We start from the raw sequence: 23,475 nt of genomic DNA on the forward strand, positions 1-23,475 counted from the left end.
AGGTTTTGTGTATATTAGATGTAATACCCGGGAGGAATACTTTCCTGGTTTAGTTATGGAAGTACTAGATGTAAGGCCTAATAAAATATGTGCTAAACTGGATGGTCAGGGAAAACCAGTGCATACATGTTTAAAGTGGGTGATGAATGAGCATATGAGATGAATGAGCATATGAGAATTGTGATAGATATGAGGGTGACAAAGAGGAGATGCAAACCTTGAAGTAACGTTCAAGGGAAATTCATCTGGAAGTGGAATGTGTAGGTAAGAATGGAGAGGAAGGGTCAGGAAAGGCCAGATGTGATGAGGTTGCAGTGCTACGGATAAGATGATTCCTGGAATAATGCTAGAGAGAGTAGGGAAGGGATGGGATTGGGAGACATTCTGAAGGAGAAAGAATTTCTTCATTGGACTGTGTAGGATAGATGGAAGGAGATACTTGAATTGCAAACGGACAATTCGATTTGTCCCATCGTTTGTGAAATACTGTAAAGGTCACAATTAGGGGAAACCTAATTCAGACTCAGAAAACAAAACCATGGCCAAGCAGATGAATATTTTTTTTCACCCTTTTTATGATGTGGTCTATGTAAGGTCAGCTATATTCTCAATGACTTCTGTTAAGAGCTTTCAGAAATCAGGTTTATACTCAGAGTCAAAATTCAATCCGATTTAACCACCAAAGTTCTGGATTCAATTATCTAATTACAATCTAGTATTTATCTTGTTACCTAAAGATCAGTTTACCTATGTTCACTAGGTACAGCAAATAGGGGTACAAAATGGGATAAGACACCCATTCCCAGACATCTAGAGAGGGTTTGATGAAGGGCTGGAAAAAATCGATTGCAGATAGCTGAGAACTTATCATAAGTGAGATCTCAGCTGGGCCTTGAAGAATGGAGAGGATTTTGCAGATGAAAATAAGTAAATACATAATTTTGGGTGAAGGAATAACAAAAAAGGATATAATTTGCTGGTTTGGAGGGACAGGAGTCTGGAAGTTAGGCTGAGAAAATAGCAGGAGTTCGGAGTGCCAAGGATCTGGTAGAATAGGGCAGAGCAGGGTAGGGCTGGGGCCTCCACTGCTTTAAACTTAACTTTGAAATGTGTCAAATTTCAGAAAAATTGCCAGAGCCATGCAAAGAATACCTACGAACGCTTGATGCCGATTCATCAAACGTTAACGTTACGTAGCCGACATCCCTGTAACCGCCGTTCTTGGTAAACCCCTCTCCCCCATCGTCAGCGACTCGGGGGGTTTCGACCGTGTGTTCCGTCCGCTTGGCCTGAAGTCCCGCTCGCCGCCTGGCTGGTGGTTATTTATACTTCAGGTCGCAGGACTCCCGAAGACTCCTTCACTCCAAGGAGAGCTTCTCTCAAACCTGAAGAGATCCAACCAGCTGCCGGAAGCCCTGCCCCAGAGGGCCGCAGTTTCCGGCTCCCACTCTGCCTGGAGCGGAAGGGGCGTGGCCCGGGAGCGGAAGTGGCCAGACCTGGCAGTGCGAGCGCGGGCGACCGCGACGGCTGGTGTGTAGGAAACCTTGGGGTGAGCATGCCCGTGGAAGGGAAGTCCAAACGGAGGAAAAAGGGAGGTGCGGTGGAAGGGTGAGTGGCGCGTGGCATGGCTGCCTGGGCGAAGGTGGGCGTTTGGGAGCTCGGGCTCCCAGACAGTTTCGGGTTGAAACGGTGGGGCGCGGCGCGGCGCGGCTGAGCTTGTGGCGTCGGTGTCTAGGGACCACCCGGACGGCGGCGTCGGCGGGAATCTGACAGGAGACTATGTGGTTGGACAAGTCTCCGGCAGCTTGTTCCAGGGCCGGCGGCCCTCCAGAGACCGCGCGGCTCGGCTGGCGTCCCTCTTCAGCTCCTCGGAGCCTCCGCTGCAGCCCGTGTATGTGCCGGTGCCTAAAGTGAGTCCCCGCGTTCTCTCCGGAGCGGCGGTCTGCCTCTTGGGTCTGGCTTCCAGGGCGGGGCAGGTGAAGTCACGTTTCCTTGTGTGAAGTCACGTTTCCTTGGCTGGACATCCAGTGGGAAAGAAAACTTGCTAATTTAGAAAGACTCCTAAATGATTGAAAAAGATGAGGGGTCAAACGTAACTTCAATTTTTGAAAGGAGAACACCGGGAAAAGGAAACGGGATGAGGAGGAAGAAAGGACATCCCGAATTCAGAGACCACTCTTGGAAGGACTTTCAAACAACATGAAAGCGAAGAAGAAACTTTCTGACGCAGATAAAAGGGTGGCCAGCAGGTTAGTAGAATCTTCTTAAGTTGACGTTAAGTTAGATGGTAGAGGAATTAGGCTTCTTGGACCTGCGATACTCATTTTTTCCTCATTTCATAGTTCTCATTTTTACCAAGAAAGCTTAAAAGCTTTATTATGGGAAATTTCATGTACATTCCAAAATTTAAAAAGGATGAGGAGGACCTCATATACCCAGCGTCAGCTGTTACTCACACTTGTCCAGTTTTTTTTCATCTTTACCCCGTTCATAGCTCCCTCACTAAGTGAAAGCAAATCTGAGATCTGTAATCTGAATCTAAATATTTCAGCTGTGAAGAAGGTGAGTTTTATTTTTTTAAACTTACTAAGTCAGAGATCAGATTTCTGCCATTAGCTTAAAAAAGTTTTCTTTACAGTTTATTTGATCAAGATCCAAATAGTGAAATGAAACAAGATCGTATCGGGAAGGAGACAAACCATAAGAGACTCTTAATCTCAGGAAACAAATTGTGGGTTGCCTGGGGGAGGGAGGGAGAGAGAGGGTGGTGAGGTTATGGACATAGGGGAGGGCATGTGCTATGGTGAGTGCTGTGAAGTGTGTAAACCTGATGACTCACAGACCTGTACCCCTGGGGCAAATAATACATTCTATGTTAATAAAAATAATTAAAAAAGAGAAAAGATCCAAATTGCAGTAACATCACAACATTCCTGTGTAACTTTCCTCATGAAGCCACTCTCTTCAAACCCCTTATTTCTTTTTTTTTTTTTTTAAAGATTTTATTTATTTATTTGAGAGAGAGAGACAGTGAGAGAGAGCATGAGCGAGGAGAAGGTCAGAGAGCAAAGCAGACTCCCCATGGAGCTGGGAGCCCGATGTAGGACTCGATCCCGGGACTCCAGGATCATGACCTGAGCCACCCAGGCGTCCCAAAACCCCTTATTTCTTGTTTCTCTCTCCCCAGGTGATGTTACCTAGTCAGAGAGCTATTAATTGCTAACAGTTACTAACTACTACTTTTTATGCACATCCTTAATTTCTTTCCCTTTCTCTTAGAGAAAGGTGTCTTCCTCTTTGTCCAAGATGAATTCAGTAACCTGTGATGTGTATAATAGCACAGGCCTCTTCTACCTCCTTAGGGATTGTGCTATCAGGTATATGCATTTTCTTCTTTTTCCTGTGTCTTTTCTCTGTCTACCATACAAATGTGCTCAAGATTCTCATCCTAAAAAGAGAAATCCAACAAAACCAAACCCTGTCTATAGTCTTGCTTCCTCGTTTGCTACCTACAATTCCCTTGGTCTTTCTCTTCATAGTCAAGCTTTCAGAAAAATGTGATTCCTGTGTTCTCTTCCTTTTCTGGATCTGTTTTATCTTCCATGAGCTTGTAGTCTGATTGTTTGCTTGTTGTGGTTTATTTTTAATTTTTAATTTTTTTATAAACATATAATGTGTTATTAGCCCCAGGGGTATAGGTCTGTGAATCACCAGGCTTACACACTTCACAGCACTCACCATATCACATACCCTCCCCAATGTCCATAAGCCCACCATCCTCTCCCTACCCCCTTCCCCCAGTCACCCTCAGTTTGTTTTGTGATATTAAGAGTCTCTTATGGTTTGTCTCCCTCCCGATCCCATCTTGTTGTGTTTGTTTTTCTATGATCTGATCAGACTTCTGAAACAGTGCTCAGTGGAGCCATCCTGACCTAGTTGCCGTATTTAATAGACAGTAAGCCTTTGTCTCGAGTCCTGTCTTGCATTTCACATGACTGCTTTTCTTTCTGCAGCTGTTAGATTTTTTGATAGCAGTCTCTTCTGATTCTCTTTTTTTGTCCATTCCTTCTCAGTGTTATTGTGGGTACCTTTTCTTTTGACTGCCCTGTAAGTGTTGATTTTCCTCAGGATTCCATTTGGTCCCCTGCTCTGGCCTTTTCTCTGTCATTCATTCTGAGCAATATCTTTTATTCCCATGGCTGCATCGTTCTTGCTTCTCTCCTGATCTGTTTGCCTGCTGGATTTGCACCTGTATCTTCCACTATATATAGTTGATCTTTGAACAGTGGAATGGTTAGGGGCACCGACCTCCACACCGTAAAAAATCCACATAGAACTCTGATTCCCCCAGAACTTAACTGCTAAGAGCCTACTGTTGACTAGAAGCCTTACCAGTACTATAAACAATTGTTAAACAAATATTTTATGTTATATATAGTATATATTCTTATACTAAAGTAAACTAGAGGGCACCAAGGTGTCTCAGTGGGTTAAGCCTCTGCCTTCTGCTCAGGTCATGATCTCAGGGTCCTGGGATCAAGTCCCGCATCGGGCTCTCTGCTCAGCAGGGAGCCTCCTTCCTCCTCTCTCTCTCTCTCTCTCTCTCTCTGCCTTCCTCTTTGCCTACTTATGATTTCTCTCTGTCAAATAAATAAATAAAATCTTAAAAAAAAATAAACGAGAAAAAGTGTTAATGAGAAAATCCTAAGGAAGAGAAAATACATTTATAGAACTATACTGTATTTATTGGAAAAAAAGGCAGTTGTAAGTGGAACTCAGACACAAATTGTTAAAGAGTCAGCTGCACTTCAAGTTCAGAATGCTTCATTAGACCTGTTCTCTCCACGAGTGGTACCACCAACTTTTCAGTTGCCAAAACCAGTGACTTGGGAGTCATCTTATACTCTGTCTTCCCTACACATCTAATCAGCTGCTAAGTCCTGATGATGCTTTTAATTTAAATCTCTTCCTTTCTTGGGGCGCCTGGGTGGCTCAGTGGGTTAAGCCGCTGCCTTCGGCCCAGGTCATGATCTCAGGGTCCTGGGATCGAGTCCCGCATCGGGCTCTCTGCTCAGCAGGGAGCCTGCTTCCCTCTCTCTCTCTCTCTGCCTGCTTCTCCATCTACTTGTGATCTCTGTCTGTCAAAAAAAAAAAAAAAAAAAAAAATCTCTTCCTTTCTCTAGTTGGTCTGCTGTCTTCTCAGATACATTCAATTATAACTGTCTCCTTACTGATCTCACTTATCCAGTTTAGCCCCCAGGGACACCTGGCTGGCTTGGTTGGAAGAGCATGTGACTATTGATTTCAGGGGGTCGTGAGTTTGAGCCCTATGCTGGGTGTAGTGATTACTAAAAACAAACTTAAAAAAATGAAGATTGGGGCACTGAGCAGTGGGGGTGCCTGGGTGGCTCAGTGGGTTAAAGCCTCTGCCTTCGGCTCAGGTCATGATCCCTGGGTCCTGGGATCAAGTCCCACATCGGGCTCTCTGCTTGGCAGGGAGCCTGCTTCCTCCTCTTTCTCTGCCTGTTTCTCTGCCTACTTCTAATCTCTGTCAAATAAATAAAGAAAATCTTTAAGGAAAAAAAAGAATGAAGATCCTGGTCCTGTTCTCTGTTAGGAGAGACGCTCAGATCTCACTTACCCACATGCACCATCTTAGAATGTACTTTTAACAAGTAGTTCTTTAGTTATTACAGAACTAATATAAATAGGAAGTCTGGTTTGACTAGGTTGTGAGTTGACCAGATTGCTTTTTTTAAAGTATTTTGCAGCCCATATTAACCTTTATAGACCCCCCCAGGAGTGCAGCAATTCCCCTAGAGTTCTAGAGCCAAGAGTGAAACTAGGCATTCATAGAGCGTAAACTAAATCTCCCAAGAGCTTTAAATGAACCAACTTTTGTTGAAATGAAGTTTGGTTGCTCTGCTGTTACCTGGCAGTTTTAACATATCTTTAAAAAACTGAGCTTGATTTTTTTCTAATCTTGAGTTTTCTGAAGATCCCAGTTACTTTTTGATAATGCTGCTTTTTAAATTTAAATATATTTATGAATCATACATTTATATTTGGGAAAGCCAGAAGTAGGTGGGAATTTCTTTCTTTTTTTTTTTTTTTTTTAAGATTTTATTTATATATTTGAAGGAGATCACAAGTAGGCAGAGAGGCAGGCAGAGAGAGAGGAAGGGAAGCAGGCTCCCCGCTGAGCAGAGAGCCTAGTGCGGGGCTCCATCCCAGGATCCTGAGATCATGATCTGAGCTGAAGGTAGAGGCTTTAACCCACTGAGCTACCCAGGCACCCCGGGAAATATTTCTGATTCTTGTGCTTTGTCAAATATTATACCTGACTTCCATGACTCTTATTTCTTCTTTTTGCTCCCCCCCCCCTTTTTTTTTTGCCTCGTGAAGGGAAAATGCTCTAGCAAGTGCTGATTTAGAAGAAGAAATTCATCAAAAACAGGAACAAAAAAAGAGTAATTCTCAATCTGGTATTAAAGTAGCAGATAAAAAAGTACTTGATGATGTAGATCACGCAGTTGTAAATCAAAGGAAGAAAATTGAAATCAACCAAGAGGAGGAGAGATTAAAGAATGAGAGAACTGTGTTTGTTGGGAATTTGCCTGTCACATGTAACAAGAAGGTAAGTGTGTAAACTGCATGTTGTAAAGATTCAGAGACATTAATCAAACTTTGTTTACTCTTTATTGATACTCTTCCTTTATTGAAGAAGTGCATAATTAATCATTACTAACATTTAACTTCATTAAAATGACTACATTAATCATTCTATGGATTGATTCCAGTATACACCCTTTCCTTTCCATTTTCATAGTCACTGCCCTGATTCAGTCTTTTGTAAATCTTACTTGTGGTGGCCTTCTATCCTAGTTTTTTCTTTCTTCCAGCTGTCTCTTCTGTTACATGTAACTAGGATATAAACCTGAAATTGTGCCTAGTGCATAGCAAGAGGTTCAATGAATGTTGTATAAATGAATTAATACATCCTAAGTTTCTTCCATTGTGTGGGGGTCACTAAACCCAAAATAAACCACTTTACTTTTATAGTTTACATGTGGTAAAGATTGAAGGACAAAAGTGTTGTGTACCTTATGCATAGTAACAATTACTTGAGTTGTGTTTTTATGAATATATATATGTATACACGTGCATATGTATAAATTTCAGAAGAGTTTTTTTGTCTTCCAACTGAATACTCATTTTTTCCTGAAATATTCTTAAAATAAAACCTGGCAGTAAAAGATTATCAGATAATGGGGGCACCTGGGTGGCTCAGTGGGTTAAAGCCTCTGCCTTCAGCTCAGGTCATGATCCCAGGGTCCTGGGATCGAGCCCCGCATCGGGTTCTCTGCTCAGCATGGAGCCTGCTTCCTCCTCTCTCTCTGCCTACTTGTGATCTCTGTCTGTCAAATAAATAAATAAAATCTTAAAAAAAAAAAAAATCAGATAAGATAATTATCAGATTACTTAATCCTTTTTATAACACTTATTTGATGTTCTGAAAGTAAACTAAAGTATATGTATACTTTTTTGTTTTAGAAGCTGAAGTCATTTTTCAGAGAATATGGACAAATAGAATCTGTACGATTTCGTTCTCTGGTATGTGTTTTCCTCACCTTGAAGTTGCAAATCTTAAAATGTATTGCATTTAAGTCAGACTTACTAACATGTTGGTATTAGTGAGATGGAGAAACACAGCCTTTTGAGTCAATAGGTTCAAATCTAGCCCAAGAGAAGACGTGTTCTCAGTATATAGTATTGACACTTGGACTCTTCATAATTTAGTGAGTTCACATAGTGAAATGATACCATTGTTGGAGGGTGGATATTTGACTTTTGTTTCCAGAACATCACTGACAGAGTTGTTGACTTGAATTTCCATCTTTTCCATAAAGTTGTGAGGGAAAATCCCTGGTCAGGTTTTTCCTTCACTCTTAGGTAGTCCTAAAGGAAAATGTGTATGACTGAAGATAAGTGAGCTTGAATGTAAAGGGGGTTTCCCCTATTTGGCCAATTAAAGATACCATGTTGGTGGTGTTTTTTTTGTTTTGTTTTGCCAGCTGGCATATAGCATATATCAACTCTTAGCATATGGATGAAACAGTATGTCTTTACATTATTTACCAATTTAGTTCAGTATATTTAAAATCCTGTAGAATTTATCATAAAATATTAATTTAGAAGTGTTGCCTTTTTCCAACTTACTTTATAAATGTTTTCCTTATATTTTTCATACGCATTTTCAACTTCAGTGCTTCCTCATGACCAGAGACTCCTTGAATCATCTGACACAGTTGGAGGGCACATTCTGTTTACTTCCATCTAGATGGAGGGTTAATGACAATGAAATCTGAATATGGTCCTCTGTCACTGGAAGATTTTGTCTTAAGCCACCAGGTCTCGTTCATATAACGTTAGGAGAGGATGCAGTAGTTCTCTTGAATGTTTTTAATCACATCACATCAGAATAAGATATTTAGAATTCAATGAATTAAAATACAATTAATTTGAAGTAATATTTCAAATGATGAGTTTTCCTTAATACTCTCTTTTTTTTTTTCTTTTCTTTTAAAAGATTCCAGCGGAGGGAACTTTGACCAAAAAGTTGGCAGCAATAAAGTAAGTTTATAATTACAAAAGGGGAATAGTTTTAAACTCTCTTAAATTTTGGTTAAACATGAGATCATGTTTTCAAGGATTTTTATATTTGGGTAAGACATTGTACTGGACCATTTTTTTATATTTGTAATAGCATATAAACTTTTCAAATGTTTGTCTTTAAGCCTTAATAGAAATGGTAGAGTGACAGAAAGTATTATAAAACAACTTATTAGAAAAATGTGCCATGAGAAATTTCAAGGACATTTAATCGAGCATAGTGTTTGGAAAAGAATAAGAAAGTTTTGTGCCTAGCTATTCCAGTGTAAATCATAAATACTGTATTTTGTCAGTTCTAAGGCACACATTTCCCCATATCTTAACATTTTGAAGCAGGGTGTATCTGAAAATCAGGAATGCCCCATAGGTGCTGTTGGCTGGTCAAGTTTTCCCAGAGAGAATGTTTGTGTCTGTCAGTCACCCAGGGGTACTGCCAGCCCAAGACTACTTCAAGCTCTCTGAGGGTTTGGGGACCATGCTGGTATTGTGGCTTGTGATTCATATTCTCAGGGGATTTTCCCCTACTCTCTATCTACCTGATGCCAAGGATAAGACATTCAAGTTTCCTTACTACTCCTTTATTTCTCATTAATCTTAAAAATTGAAATATAATTGAATTATAACATGTAAGTTCAAAGTATTCAACCTTTATTTCTCATTTGCCTTCAGTTCTGTGCAGGGTTTCCTATTAATCCCTAATGTTGGTGTTTTTTTCCTAAGGACATGAAATAGTAGATTTAACAAGCAGAGTTGTATGTATTAGATATAGATATATTAATAAGTATACAGATTACATCTATAGGGGCGCCTGGGTGGCTCAGTGGGTTAAGCCGCTGCCTTAAGCTCGGGTCATGATCTCAGGGTCCTGGGATCGAGCCCTGTATCGGGCTCTCTGCTCAGCAGGGAGCCTGCTTCCTCCTCTCTCTCTCTGCCTGCCTCTCTGACTACTTCTGATCTGTCAAATAAAGAAAAATCTTAAAAAAAAAAAAAAGAGTCAGATTACATCTATAGATATAGTTGTATTAAATAATAGACTTTCATGGTGCCATGAGAGTCTAAATAATAGACTTCCAGGGGCGCCTGGGTGGCTAAGTGGGTTAAAGCCTCTCTGCCTTCGGCTCGGGTCATGATCCCAGGGTTCTGGGATCGAGCCTCGCATCGGGCTCTCTGCTCAGCAGGGAGCCTGCTTCCCCTCCCTCTCTCTGCCTGCCTCTCTGCCTACTTGCAATCTCTAACTGTCAAATAAATAAAATCTTAAAAAAAAAAAATTAAAAAAAAATAATAGACTTCCATGGCACCTTAACCTTTCAATTAAGAGTCCGACTCTTGATCTCAAGCTTGTGAGTGCAAGTACTGTGTTGGATTCTATGCTGGGCATAGAGCCTACTTTGAAAAACAAACAAAAAAGCACATGCAGTGAAAAGTTTCTCTCCTAGACCTTTTCCCTATGCCAGTTTCCTGCCTCAGGCAGCTGTTATTCTTAGTTTTTTGTATAACCTCCTAGAGACATTTTATGCATTTACAAGTTGATACACATATACGTTCTTCCCCCCACACATAACTTTTGACACAGTGGTATTCAGTATGTGTACTCCACATTTCCTTTTCTCCACTTACTGTAAACTGAAGATCAGTTTAGCAGTGTAAAAATTGCTTCCCTATTTTTCAGAGCATCTCTATATTCTGTAAGGTATATGATAACTTGTGTCAACAAACTCTCCTCTTGTGGGCATTGAGGTGTTTTTCTGGTCTTGTGGCCACTACAGATAATGCTTGAGTGAATAACCTCGTTTGCATGTGATTTTGTACATGCGAGAATTATCTCTAGGATAAACTTCTAGTAGTGGAATTGTTTGGCCAAAAAGGTATTTGCATTTGTCATTTTGACTGCTATCTCAGAGATGGTAACCTATGTGTATTTCTGGTAACCTATGTGTATTTCTGTATTTCTGGTAACCTGTGTGCATTCCCTTTACAAATGTATGTTTTCGAGCTTTTCAGTGATAGTTGAAAAGTGATACTTGTAATTTGCATTTCTCTTATGAGCAGGCATCTTTTCATATATTCAGGAGTCTTTTGTGTGTCCTTTTATCTGAATTGTTACTATCATATGCCCATTTTTCTTGTTGTTGAATTGTCTCTCACTGATGTGGAATGTTGAGGAAATTAGCCTTTAGTGATTTAACAAATATTTTCCGTTGCTTTTTTGCTTGGAGGATTTTTGCCATGTAAAACATACTTTGCTTTTCATATAGTCAATTCTTTTAGCTGTGTTTCTACTTCATTAAGATATAACTTAATCTTCAATAAACTGCGTATGTTTAAAATCTACAATTCTGTGGGTTAAGCATATGTATGTGCTCATGAAGTGATTGCTACACTCAAGATACTGACTACTTCATCATTCTGCGTATCATCACCCCCACCCATCCCCAAGCAACCACTGACGCCCTCCCTGTCTCTGTTGTTAGTTTGCATTTTCTAGAATTTTATGTAAGTGGACTCATGATGTAGGAGGTACTCTTACCTACTTATTTTGCTCAGCATGATGGTTTGGAGATTCGCTCCTACTGTTGGTTGTTCAGTGGCTCGTTCTTTTTTTTTTCTTTTTAATTGACCAGTAGTATTCCATGGTGTGGCTGTGCCAAAAGGTGTTCATCCAGTGACCAGTTTGATGAATATTCAGGTTATTTCCAGGTTGGGGCTGTCATGAATAAAGGTTCTAACAACATTGGTGTACAAATTATTTTTCTTCCTAAAGTATCTGGAGGCGTGGGATTGCTGGGTCTTGTGGTAGGTATATGTCGATTTTCTCAGAAGCTGCCAGATTAATATCCAAAGTGGTCGCATCGTTTCACATTCTACCAGCTGTGTGAGAACTCCAGTTGCTTCACATCCTCAGCAACACTTGTTGTCAGTCATTGAATTTTAGCCATTCAGAAGGTTTGTTATGTGGTTTCAATTTCTGTTTTGCTGATGATTGAAGATACTGAGTGTCTTTTCTTGGGCTTATTGGCTGTTTGTATCTAGTTTTGGAGAAGTGTCAGTTCAAAAATTTTACCCATTTTCTGGCAGCTTGTCTTTTTAATTTTTTTAATTTTAATTTTAATTTTTTAGAGAGTGGGGATGGGTAGAGGGAGAGGGAGACAGAATCTTAAGTAGGCTCCATGTGTGGAGCCCAGTACAGGGCTCAGTCTCACAACCCTGAGATCATGACCTGTTGGGAAATCAGGTGCCCTGACTTGTATAGAGCTCTTTATTGTGGATGTAAGACATTTTTCTTTTCTTTTTTTCTTTTTTTTTTTTAAATTTTTAATTTTTTATTTGACAGAGAGAGATCACAAGTAGGCAGAGAGGCAGGCAGAGAGAGGGGGAAGCAGACTCCCTGCTGAGCAGAGAGCCCGATGTGGGGCTCGATCCCAGAGCCCTGGGACCACGACCTGAGCCGAAAGCAGAGGCTTTGACCCACTGAGCCACCCAGGCGCCCCGTAAGACCTTTTTCTGATGTGTATATGTTTTGGATATTTTGTCCCAGCCTGTGGTTAACTTACCTAAGGGTGTCTTTTGAAGAGCAAAAGTTTTAAATTTTACTGAAGATCCAATGTAGAGAGTGCTGGTTTTGGGTGGTCTGGTTGGGGGTAGCGGGGTTCTCTGTTGTCCTGGTTCAGCTTCATATGCAGGCAGACCATATCTGTGTATCTGTGCACACCCAGCTGGCCTTCCCTCCTGTGGCAGCCACACTTGTGCCTTTGGTGGGTCTCGTGCTGGAGAACATTTCCCATTCTTTGCCCTGTGGTAGGTACTCTGGGGGTAACAGAGTTTGCTGTCTCTGCCCCAGCAGCTTCGCCCTCTCCGCAGGGAGAATCGAGGTGGGGCTTTGTGCCCTTCCCACGGGAGCCTTGGCTCTTCTCTTCTGCAGCCCACACCCCGTGGTGGTTTTGGGCTCTCTCCTGCCCTCAGTCATTCCCGGGGACACCGGCAGAGGTCAGTGGAGCAGAGACTGCTAGTGGGTGTGTGTCCCTGGGTTGGCAGCATCCAAGAGATTCATTTCAGGCCCAGCCCACACTAGGCTTTAGCAATTATTAAATCCTAGCTGAAATCGGTCCAGTTGGCTTGTCTGGCACCTGTCCTGTGAGCCAGAGCTGCCTCCTCTCTCCTCTGATGGGCCTGTCTTTGCTTAGCTTTCAGGCTGCTTGGTTTCCCTTTGTCTTCAGCTCTGATGACTTCAACAAAAGTCACAATGTCGTAGGATGTCTGGCTTCTTACTGTTAGGGTGGGAATGATGCTATTCCTGGCTTTCTGTCTTCTAGGTAGAAGTAGAACTTTAAATGTCATTAGTGTTTTTAAATCATCAGCCTTGATACAAAACATGTTCTTGCCACATAGAAAGGAGCAGTATTGCATTCTTGGCCCTCTTCATTCCCTGTGCTATGAAAGGGTCTTTTATCACGAAGTAACAGTACAATTAAGAGTTTTAAAGTCATTTTCCATTTAGGTTGTCTTGGGGTTTGTCCTAGTCCGCGGAGGCTGTGATAACAAAATGGCACAGACTGAGAGGCTTTACAGACAAAAGAAATTTCCTCCTCCCAGTTTCAGAGGCTGGCAGGTCAGAGAATCGGATGCCAGCATGGTTGCATTCTGGTGAGGGTCAGCTTCCTGACTTGTAGCCAGTGCCTTCTCACTGTGCCTCACATTTTGTGCTGTAAGATAAAAATGTTAAGCTGTAAGATAAAAAAGGGGCTAAGAGCTCTGTGGGGTCTCTTTTTTTAAGAGCCCTTGTCCTGTTCATGAGAACTGCACCCTCATGACCTCAGCAACGCCCAAAGGTGTCACCTTCTGTTACCATCACATTGGGCATTAAATAGATTTCAACATTACAAATTTGGGGAGGATGCAAACATTACAACACGAGGATTGCCCTAGGACATGCTGATTAGGATGTTACCAGTGTTACAGGACTGAAGGAAGAGCTCTCTGAGTCAGCTAGATTTGTTTTAAAATCCTAGGTTGGCCACTCCTTGCCTTGTGATCACGGCACTTCTCTGAGTCTCAGCTTTCTTATCCATAATATCAGAAAAGTAACACCCATGTCAGAGATGTGAGATTAAATGAAATACATAAAATGTCTAACATGGTACCCGGTATGAAGCATTCAGTAAACCGTAGCTGGTTTTATCAATGTAAAACTCTCAGTGTAGCATATTATTACAGAATGTCAGGAGAAATGCCCTGACATTTCCCACTACTCTTTTGATGGTACTCATTTGTTTTTAGCATTTTTGCTACTTCAAAGACAGTAGGTCCATGGCTTCAGAGAGAATCAGTGATCATTACTAGGCCCTTTTTGCTGATTGTTCACATCTAAATTATGTGACCTTTCTGCAAACCTAGTGAATTAGTGGGTGTAGGCACGGAACAGCTATTGCTGCTGTCATTTCAGAAGAGTAAAAACCAGTCACAGTGTGCTTCCTGTTGAAAGAACATAGCACTACCTCCAGTACCGACAAAGGGGTCCAGTCTGAGTCCCATCAAACTTCTGGATCTGACTACCAGTTTGCCAGGAAATAGGGAGGACAGAGCTACACATTGAACTATACTGTGGGCTTGCACTCAACAAAATCCAGGCTGGAAAATTCGATAGGTTGAACAGTAAGATAGAGAGAGAAAAGGAGAACCCCACAGGGGCGCCTAGGTGGCCCAGGTGGTTGAGTGTCTGACTCTTAGATTTGGCTTAGGTCATGATCTCTGGGCCCTGGGATCGAGCCCCACATCAGGCTCCCCACTCAGTGAGGAGTCTGCCTCTCTCCTTCTGCCCCTCCCCCTGCTTCTCTTGCTCGCTCATTCTCTCTCAAATAAAAAAATAAAATGAAGTGGAGCATCTGGATGGCTCAGTGGTTAAGCCTCTGCCTTTTGGTTCAGGTCATGGTCTCAGGGTACTGTTATCGAGCCCCGCATCGGGCTCTCTGCTCAGCAGGGACTCTGCTTTCCCCCCCACCCCGCCTTCCTTTCTGCCTACTTGTGATCTCTTTCTCTGTCAAATAAATAAATAAAATCTTTTAAAAATAAATAAATAAATAACTAAAATAAAACACAACAAAATAAAATAAAGGAATACATACTTGAGTGGTAAAACTGTGTAGCCACACAAGGAAATGGTTTCTGTAAGAGTTGGGGTAGTAGTTACCTTTGAAGGAGGGGAGTCACAGACAGAGGCTTTGGGGTGGGTAATGGCCGCAAGGATATTGATCTTTAATATTTCTCTAAGCTGAACACGTTTGTGTAGTTTCCATTTTGCCGTAAAAAGGACAGGTCAAGTTAGCTATCACATCTGTTTACATGTGTGTTAGGTGCAGAGCTGCATCTAAGATTCTCATTCCTAGCTTTATAGCATGGCACAGGGGCCTGCTCACTCTCTCACAGTGATCGGTGACGAATAAGGCACAGGTGACATGTATAAAGTTGTGTGTTATTTTTTGAGTTGTTATCAAAGATTTATTAAAAGATATAAAACTTCCCCTGGAATTCTTGTCATATGTGTTGATTGAGAGTGAGTAGGAAACAAGCCGTATTGTTTTAGTGACTTTGAGATTAACAGATTTCATATTGTCTTTTTTTGTTGTGCAGACGTAAAATTCATCCTGATCAGAAAAATATTAATGCTTATGTAGTGTTTAAGGACGAGAGCGCTGCTACAAAAGCATTGAAAAGGTAATTTCACTTCTTTGAGATTTAAGCAGAATGATTGTGTTTGAGTATGTCTGAGCACACATGCTTTATTCTTTGGTTTGACTTGAGAGTGAATATTACAGTTCATAGTTGTGCTCGTTTTTAATGGCCCTCTTCCCCCTTCATATTTGTAATGCAGAAATGGCGCCCTAATCGCAGATGGATTTCGGATTAGAGTTGACCTTGCATCCGAGACTTCATCTGTAAGTGGTACTGGAGTTGTTTAAAGAACTTCACTAGAGTCTCAGAGGGAGAAATTCTTTCTTCTGAGCTTTTGCTAAGAGAGGAGTGGAATCAGCGGTGAGTGTGAGGGAAGCCGAGAAGGAAACACTTTTGCCCTGTGTGGTCACAGCGTTGGGGCCCAGAGTGACACAGGAACCTCAGTCAACAGCTTCTGAGAGCACAGTTCTCCCTTTCCCCCTACCCCCAGATCAAGTAATCAGAGAGAGGTAGCCTGCAAGGGATTGGAGACCATCGGGCCATTACCTTATTTCATGTACTGAGATCAAGAAAGTTCAACTGCTCCTTAAACTGTTTTAGAGTCTCTACCCGGTGTCAGGCATGCAGGGCTGATGCATATATATAGTCTCAGTCCTTTAGAAGTTCAGAGGTGAAGTCCTTTAGAAGTTAGAGGTGAAGAAAAACAGATGGGCTGTTTTATGATAAATACACAAGATGCTTTGTCAGCTTAGAAATGGGACGCTTGACTTGGGGAGGTGCCAGCAAGAAGGGACAAAGGAAGGCTTCAGGAGAACAGATGCTCTGTCAGACTTGAAAGATGAGTCAGTGTTACCTAGGCCCAAGAAATTTTAAACAGTAGATGTGGTGGGGGCCGAAACTTAATTTGCTTCAGGAACGGCAAGAGCTTGATACAGTTAATAGCAGGTAGATTGTGAGGAGAAGTGGCAGTAAGAGTTGCTACTGGAGAAGTAGGAGGGGCCAGATCATGAGGACTGTGATCCACCATGCTGAGGAGTCTGGATTTTGTCCAGGAGCAGTCCCACAGGTTTAAATGCAGGAGATCTGCAATTTACAAAGGTCTCTCACAGTGAATGAAGGCTGCGTTACAAGAGCTCAGCACAGAATCAGAGTTGGGTGTCAGTGACCTAGCTGACAAATGACCAAGGTCTGGTAGACCTCTCTGGCTTTGATCCTTGACCCATCCTGAGGGCCAGATCCATTTGCCACCTGTGTTATTTGTTTGACAGAGGGAGAGAGATACACAGAGAGAGAGAGGGAACACAAGCAGGGGGAGTGGGAGAGGGAGAAGCAGGCTTCCTGCTGAGCAGGAAGCTGGATGCTGATGCTGATGCTGGGCTTGATCCCAGGATCTTGGGATCATGACCTGAGCTAAAGGCAGACGCTTTAACGACTGAGGCACCCAGGTGCCCCCAGCCTTTGTTAATTTAAATAAAGTCTTATTAGCACACAGCTGTACCCATCAGATTATGTGTTAATGTGCTGTGCTGTAACAGGCAGAGGGGAGAGTTATAACAGAGACCACATGGCTGGCAAAGCCTAACATACTTGCTGTCTAGCCCAGCACGGAGAGAGCTGGCCAGTCTAGCACGCCCTTTGTGAGCACTGCCACGTGTCAGTGCAAAGTGTGAACAGAAAGCTCCTTCCTCCGAGGCTCACTCACTTTCAGGCAGGAAGACGGAAGAAACAATCAAACGGGACTGGTGTGTGGTTAAATCAGGAGATGGAGACCAGTCAGATAGGTGGGGTGAGGGCAAGAGTGAATTTTAGGATGACTTCCATTTTCTGCTCCAGTGATTTTTATCAACCCTCTTTATGTTTCAGAGAGACAAGAGATCAGTGTTTGTGGGGAATCTCCCATACAGTAAGTTTGTTTAAACCAGTAAAAGTACCCATTTATCATTAAAGTAACAGAGTAGACCATGTTTTAAGACTAACTTGAAAAAGCATAGAATGTTAACTTGACTGATTTTCATGGGGCTTGCTCTATTAACTATATTATATTAATTTGCTATATTATTTAGCATCTCCAGCTTTCTCTAAGGCGATCCTGTCCTTACTTGCACTTTGGTTGAATTTGTTTTTAGAAATTGAAGAATCTGCAGTTGAGGAACACTTTTTGGACTGTGGGAGTATTGTGGCAGTAAGGATTGTGAGAGACCGAGTTACTGGAGTCGGCAGAGGGTTCGGCTATGTGCTCTTTGAGGTATGGGAGACTAGTGCATTGTCACTGTCCTCTGAAATGTGCTGGACAGACTGTCACTGCTCTTTCATCACTCAGACATAAAGGTCACTGTCACGTTCAGATTCCATCTTCAGAAACCTGAACTCATACCTGCCATAATAGAGAATTGTTCCTGTGGTTGCACCTCTCCAAAAGCCTCGCTAGTTCCCTTTTTCTCCATAGTAATGTTATTAAATGTTTTCGCTATTGGACATTAAGACATTAAGGAATGTCTTGGAAGGACATTCCTTCCAAGAATTGACAGTTCATGCAGGTAGAAGGAAATTTTAGTGTTTATACAAAGTTGGTTATGTTTAGCTATTACCCAGTGTTTCATGCCTATTATTATTAGAAGACACATACTACCTGATGGCACTTAAGTTTTTCTTCCCCCTACAAGCACAAATTAATACGTTTCCTTTCAGGTTCTGTGTCTTATATATAGTTGAACTTGTATCTGTGAACATATAGCACATTTTGCAACCTTCTTTGTGTTGTTTTCTATTGTGTGAGTACGTTCCATCGAGTGATGTAAAATAATTTATACTGTCTTTTCCTTGATGTTGGAAATTTGCAGCATTCTTCCTTTTCCCTGTAATAATGAAATTGGAGTGGTTGGTTTTTTTCTTCAAATATTTGCTGGCAGATTTTGATTACTTCTTTAGGGTAGATTCCCAACAGGCTATTATCGACTAGGTCAAGATGATCAGGGAGCAGAAGGCAAGTGGAAGACAAAGCAGTTGTCTTCCCATTCTGTTTTCCCTCCCTTCCCCTGTAGTCCTCCATGCTATTCCTTATGTTCCATGTATGAGTGAAATATGATAATTGTCCTTCCAAGCTTGACTTATTTCACTCAGCTTAACCCTCTTCAGTTCTGTCCACGTTGATGCAAATGGTGGATACCAGATAAAGGGCTGGTATCCAAGATCTATAAAGAACTTCTCTCTTCTCAACTTGCAAACCTGACCCCTACCTCAGCTGGCTCCCGGGTGGCAGCCCGCACAGGGTGTGTCAGAGGTTCCAGGTGTCAAAGCTACCAGAGGTGTCCCTCAAATGGAAATCACTATTGATCACTATCCTGCCTTATCATGAAGGCAGGCCGGTCGCAAAACATGACCAGATGCATCCTAGGCCTGGTGTATGGACCAAGTTTGCCTTGCTGTGAAGGCCATGAAGAACCCGCTGTTTTTGACCCACAGAAAAAACTAGAAAACCAATTTTACAAAGGGAAATTATCCAATTTTATGATTTAAGTAGTTAGTAGAGGACAGTGACAGAACAGGAAAGACTGACATCGATCATGATCTAAGTGACATTCTAACACACGTAGTCTTTAGAGCCAGCTTCTCTAGGAAACCTCCCCATTTGGGTTTTAATTCAGTCGGGTATTGGTTTCTTATGGCTCCCGGTGGAGGTGGTCTGGCCAGAAGCTGCTAGACCACAGATGTGGACCTGATCACTTTAGACCAATGGGGAGGAAACCTCACACCGGTCTTAAGATTGGCAGCCGTGCTAGTCACTGAGGTGGCTGTCCCGTGCCCAAGACAGACAACTTTGTAGGAGGACAGGAATAAAGAGAAGGCATCAGGTTTCTGCCAGGGTACTAACTTCTAGCCAAAAGGTGGGCTTTCTTCTCCTGGTAAGGTAGCCACAGGCTAAAGGATTGCCTGAGCAATGGAAGTGTTCCAGTTAGACTGTACTCCTTTAAAACCTCTGAAGTGAGAGTAAAGGAAGAGAAGAGAAAGCACTCACCAAGTTTGCTCTGAAGCTAGGAGTCCAGATGAAAAGCCTGAGCCCCATAGTTTTTGGAATGTTGGTGTTGGGATGCAGTGCTGACAGCAAAGAAGGAATTCCTGAGATGTCTTTGGCGCAGAAAGATGATTTTATGAAAGCAAGGGACTGGAAGCCTGAAAGGACTGCATTTTAAGTGTGAGAGGTAGCTGATTAAATACTTGGGAGTTAGGGGAGGAAAGGACAAAGGGAGGTGTCCAAAAGGACTTTATTATGGTAAAGAAGACTCCCAGGATCCTGTAGGCCTGGCACTTATCAAGCTAAGGAAGTTTATTTTTCCCTCTAGTGAGGCATTAACATTAATGTAGTTGAGAGTTCCCTGGAGGAACGTTATCTTCTGCCTGTCCAAGTATTTGTCAGTAGGCTGCAGGTTAAAAACAAATTTGATTTTATTTACATTCCCTTCTGCCTCTGTTTCCCACATCACTGTGGAGGGGAGGGTGATGTTAGGGCTCCCAGAAACTGAATCCATGGGTCTCTGGAATTTAGGCTGTTGATAAGGATGCTTTCTCTTTGTGAATGACTAAGACATTTATAAACCGATGGACACTCATATCCTGTGATCTCAGTTAACCATTTGTTTTCCCCTTCCCTTAGTTTTTATTTTTTTTTTTATGTTCAGTTAGCCAGCATATAGTACATCATTAGTTTTTGATATAGTGTTCAACGATTCATTATTTGTGTGTAACATCCAGTACTCATCACAACACGTGCCCATTGACCTGTTACCCCATTCCCCACCCCACCCCCTGTAATCCTCACATTGTTTCTCGGAGCCCAGAGTCTCTCATGGTTTGTCTCCCTCTCTGATTTCTTCCCATTCTGTTTTCCCTCCCTTCCCCTGTAGTCCTCCATGCTATTCCTTATGTTCCATGTATGAGTGAAATATGATAATTGTCCTTCCAAGCTTGACTTATTTCACTCAGCTTAACCCTCTTCAGTTCTGTCCACATTGATGCAAATGGTGGATATTCATCCTTTCTGATGCCTGTGTAATATTCCATTGTGTATATTAACCACATCTTCCTTATCCATTCATCTATTTTTTTTTTTTCCCCCATTCATCTATTGAAGGGCATCTCTGTTCCTTCCAGAGTTTGGCTATTGTGGACATTGCTGCTCTGAACATTGGGGTGCATGTGTCACTTTTTTTTCCACTACATCTGTATCTTTGGGGTAAATACCCAGTAGTGCAGTTGCTGGATCATAGGGTAGCTCTATTTTTAACCTCTTGTGGAACCTCCATACTGTTTTCCAGAGTAGCTGTACCAGCTTGCATTCCCACCAACAGTGTAAGAGGGTTCTCCTTTTTCCACATCCTTGCCAACATTTGTTGTTCTCTATCTTGTTAATTTTTGCCATTCTAACTGGTGTGAGGTGGTATTTCATTATGCTTTTGATTTGTATTTCCCTGATGACTGGTGATGTTGAGTACTTTTTCATGTGTCTGTTAGCCATTTATCTTTGGAGAAGTGTCTGTTCATGTCTTCTACCCATTTCTTAACTGGATTATTTGGTTTTTGGGTGTTGAGTTTGAGAAGATTTTTATAGATCTTGGATACCAGCCCTTTATCTGAGATGTCATTTGCAAATATCTTCTCCCATTCCATGGGTTGCGTTCCCTTAGTTGAAGGGCAACCAAGAACACCTAAGGAATCTCACAGTCATCCTACTGGGATAATGGGGGTTGGGTTGCTAGGTGTCAGCTTGCGCTTTGCCCTCAGCTTGCCTTCTGCTCCCTCATCAAAGAGATGCGGCCATGTTTAGTACTCTTGCTGTGTTTTATTACCAGAGAGCTTTTGACAGAGGTGGGCATAGCCTTTTGTTTCTGTCTTGACTGCGTTGGAGTAAACTTACTGTCTCTCTGCTGTCTACTCTTACTTGACAGGTGGTGAAGTCCTTAACAAAAATTTCATGAATATTCAGGACTGTTAGCATTTAGTGGTTTTATGTTACAATAAAAGAGTAATAGAATTTGTTACTCTCTAAACAGAGGGCTGTAAGGCATCTAGTTGAACATCTCAGAGACTGTTCCTTCTCTCAAGTCAGCTAACACCGTGGGGCTTCTGCAGAAAGAGCCTGTGGGTTGGGCGGGGAGGGTTCAGTGGTTTAAAACATTGCATGTAACCAAGATCATTGGCCAAAACTCCCCTTTTACAATGAGAAAGATGAAGCCTGTCAGGTTGTGACAAGGCAGTTGAGTGCTTCCTGGGGGAAGACTCGTGAGGATCATGATGAAAACAGCACTTCAAGCACAGCTGGTGTAACCCAGGGGATTAGCTCTCATGGAGATGGAAATAGAAGTCCATGGGCAAGCTGGAAAATTGTTCTAATCCATTCAGGTCACAATTTTAGTAGTTCCTTTGCAGAGGAATTTCTAGTGGAAATTAATATATTAATTTTTATTGCAGAATACAGATGCTGTTCATCTTGCTCTGAAATTAAATAATTCTGAACTGATGGGAAGAAAACTCAGAGTCATGCGCTCTGTTAATAAAGAAAAATTAAAATCAAATTTAAATCCCGGCTTGAAGAATGTCAGTAAACCTAATAAGCAGGGACTTAATTTTGCTTCAAAAAATGTCGGACCTTCTAAAAGTTTGTTTATTGGAGAAAAAGCTGTTCTTATTAAGAAGAAAAAGAAAGGACAAAAGAAAAGTGGACAAGCTAAGAAACAGAAAAAACAGAAGTAACCACCTGAAGATTATTTTGTTCCTACTGAGTACTGGTAATAAATTGTGATAAAACCATGAATTGAGTTTCAGAGTTTTTTATGGATGGTGCGTGTGAAACGTGGAAACCTGTTCAGTCTGTTCACATCGTAATAACACCTTTGAAGCCTTTGTTTTAAAATGTAGGCAGATTAGTCACCAGTGATTATGTGTTTCTGTTGATGGACTAGAGCAGTGTTCTCATTCTTCTGATGATGATCTGTTGTAGTAGCTTTAACTTTACTTTGTGACCAATACAAACATGGATATATTTAACTGACAGGAAAGTTGCACATGACAGTACTGGTCCTTATTATATCTGTTGCTTTCTGATATATGTATAGTTTTAAAGATTTTAGACTTAGGGTAAACACTTAGAATTTTAGTGGTTATGTACTAGTGTAAGTTAGTGGTTATATATTAATTTAAGTTAGAAGTATGTAATTAACATTTCAGATGGTTATTTCGAGAATTATTTGGGATGAGACTAAAATGAGCAAATATATATATATATATACACACACACACACACACACACACAGCACACACACATACCTTAATACTGACTGGACCTAGACAGAGTTGAAATACTGATCAAATACAAATCCCAGTCCCTAAGAAGAAGGGTTTTAAGGGCTGTTATATAATAGCTACTAATTTTTTCCCCCTTTCTCTTGAACTTGTGAAAAGTGGACTTCTGGGTTTTTATTTTCTTTCAGCAACCTCGTAATAAACCAACCCAAGAATATTATAGAAATGTTGCTTTTTTTGTTTTGTTTTTAAGATTTTATTTATTTGGCAGAGATCCAAGTAGGCAGAGAGGCAGGCAGAGAGAGAAAGGGAAGCAGGCTCCCTGCTGAGCAGAGAGCCTGATGCAGGACTCCATCCCAGGACTCTGGGATCATGACCTGAGCTGAAGACAGAGACTTTAACCCACTGAGCCACCCAAGCACCCCAGTTGCTTTGACTTTTTAACCAGTAATTAAAGTTGTTACTGAAGTCCTTGGCAAACTATCAAGCAGATTTCTACTTTTATTTGTTTTTTAATTTGAAAAAATGTTTTCCCAGGAAAACTTGATTCTTTTTTTTTTTTTTTTAAAGATTTTATTTATTTATTTGACAGAGAGAGATCACAAGCAGGCAGAGAGGCAGGCAGAGAGAGAGAGAGGAGGAAGCAGGCTCCCCGCCGAGCGGAGAGCCCAACTCGGGACTCGATCCCAGGACCCTGAGATCACGACCCGAGCCGAAAGCAGCAGCCCAACCTACTGAGCCACCCAGGCGCGCAAAACTTGTGATTCTTAAATTAGTATGACACAGTAGAATGAAACAGTCCTTCAAAAAAAATCCATTTAAGGGGCATTTTCTGATAAA

General features: G+C 41.7%; 1 protein-coding gene across 2 annotated transcripts; it reads left to right on the top strand.

The window, feature by feature from the left end:
* Positions 1 to 1,483: 1,483 nt before the first annotated feature.
* On the top strand, positions 1,484 to 22,147 carry RBM34 (RNA binding motif protein 34). Of its 2 annotated transcripts, XM_044239337.1 has the most exons (11): positions 1,484 to 1,608; positions 1,736 to 1,910; positions 2,113 to 2,249; positions 6,406 to 6,637; positions 7,555 to 7,614; positions 8,591 to 8,634; positions 15,298 to 15,381; positions 15,539 to 15,602; positions 17,203 to 17,242; positions 17,466 to 17,584; positions 21,805 to 22,147. In XM_044239337.1, the coding sequence occupies exons 1-11, from the start codon at positions 1,556 to 1,558 to the stop codon at positions 22,084 to 22,086; spliced, it is 1,290 nt and encodes a 429-aa protein (XP_044095272.1). In that variant the 5' UTR covers positions 1,484 to 1,555; the 3' UTR covers positions 22,087 to 22,147. The 2 variants fall into 2 exon arrangements, 1 of the variants encoding a protein (XP_044095272.1); XR_006383269.1 differs by lacking the exon at positions 17,203 to 17,242 and having other exon boundaries at positions 21,805 to 21,888.
* Positions 22,148 to 23,475: the final 1,328 nt, after the last annotated feature.

This window comes from Neovison vison, chromosome 2 (genome assembly GCF_020171115.1).
Source record: "Neovison vison isolate M4711 chromosome 2, ASM_NN_V1, whole genome shotgun sequence".
Classification (NCBI taxonomy): Eukaryota; Metazoa; Chordata; class Mammalia; order Carnivora; family Mustelidae; genus Neogale; species Neogale vison.

Bases quoted from the DNA above. Each gene is read 5' to 3' on its own strand.
- RBM34 (XM_044239337.1), top strand. From the start codon at position 1,556: ATGCCCGTGGAAGGGAAGTCCAAACGGAGGAAAAAGGGAGGTGCGGTG. The intron at 6,638-7,554 runs GTAAGTGTGTAA...TTTTTGTTTTAG, and splicing joins CTGTCACATGTAACAAGAAG to AAGCTGAAGTCATTTTTCAG. The intron at 17,243-17,465 runs GTAAGTTTGTTT...ATTTGTTTTTAG, and splicing joins TGTGGGGAATCTCCCATACA to AAATTGAAGAATCTGCAGTT.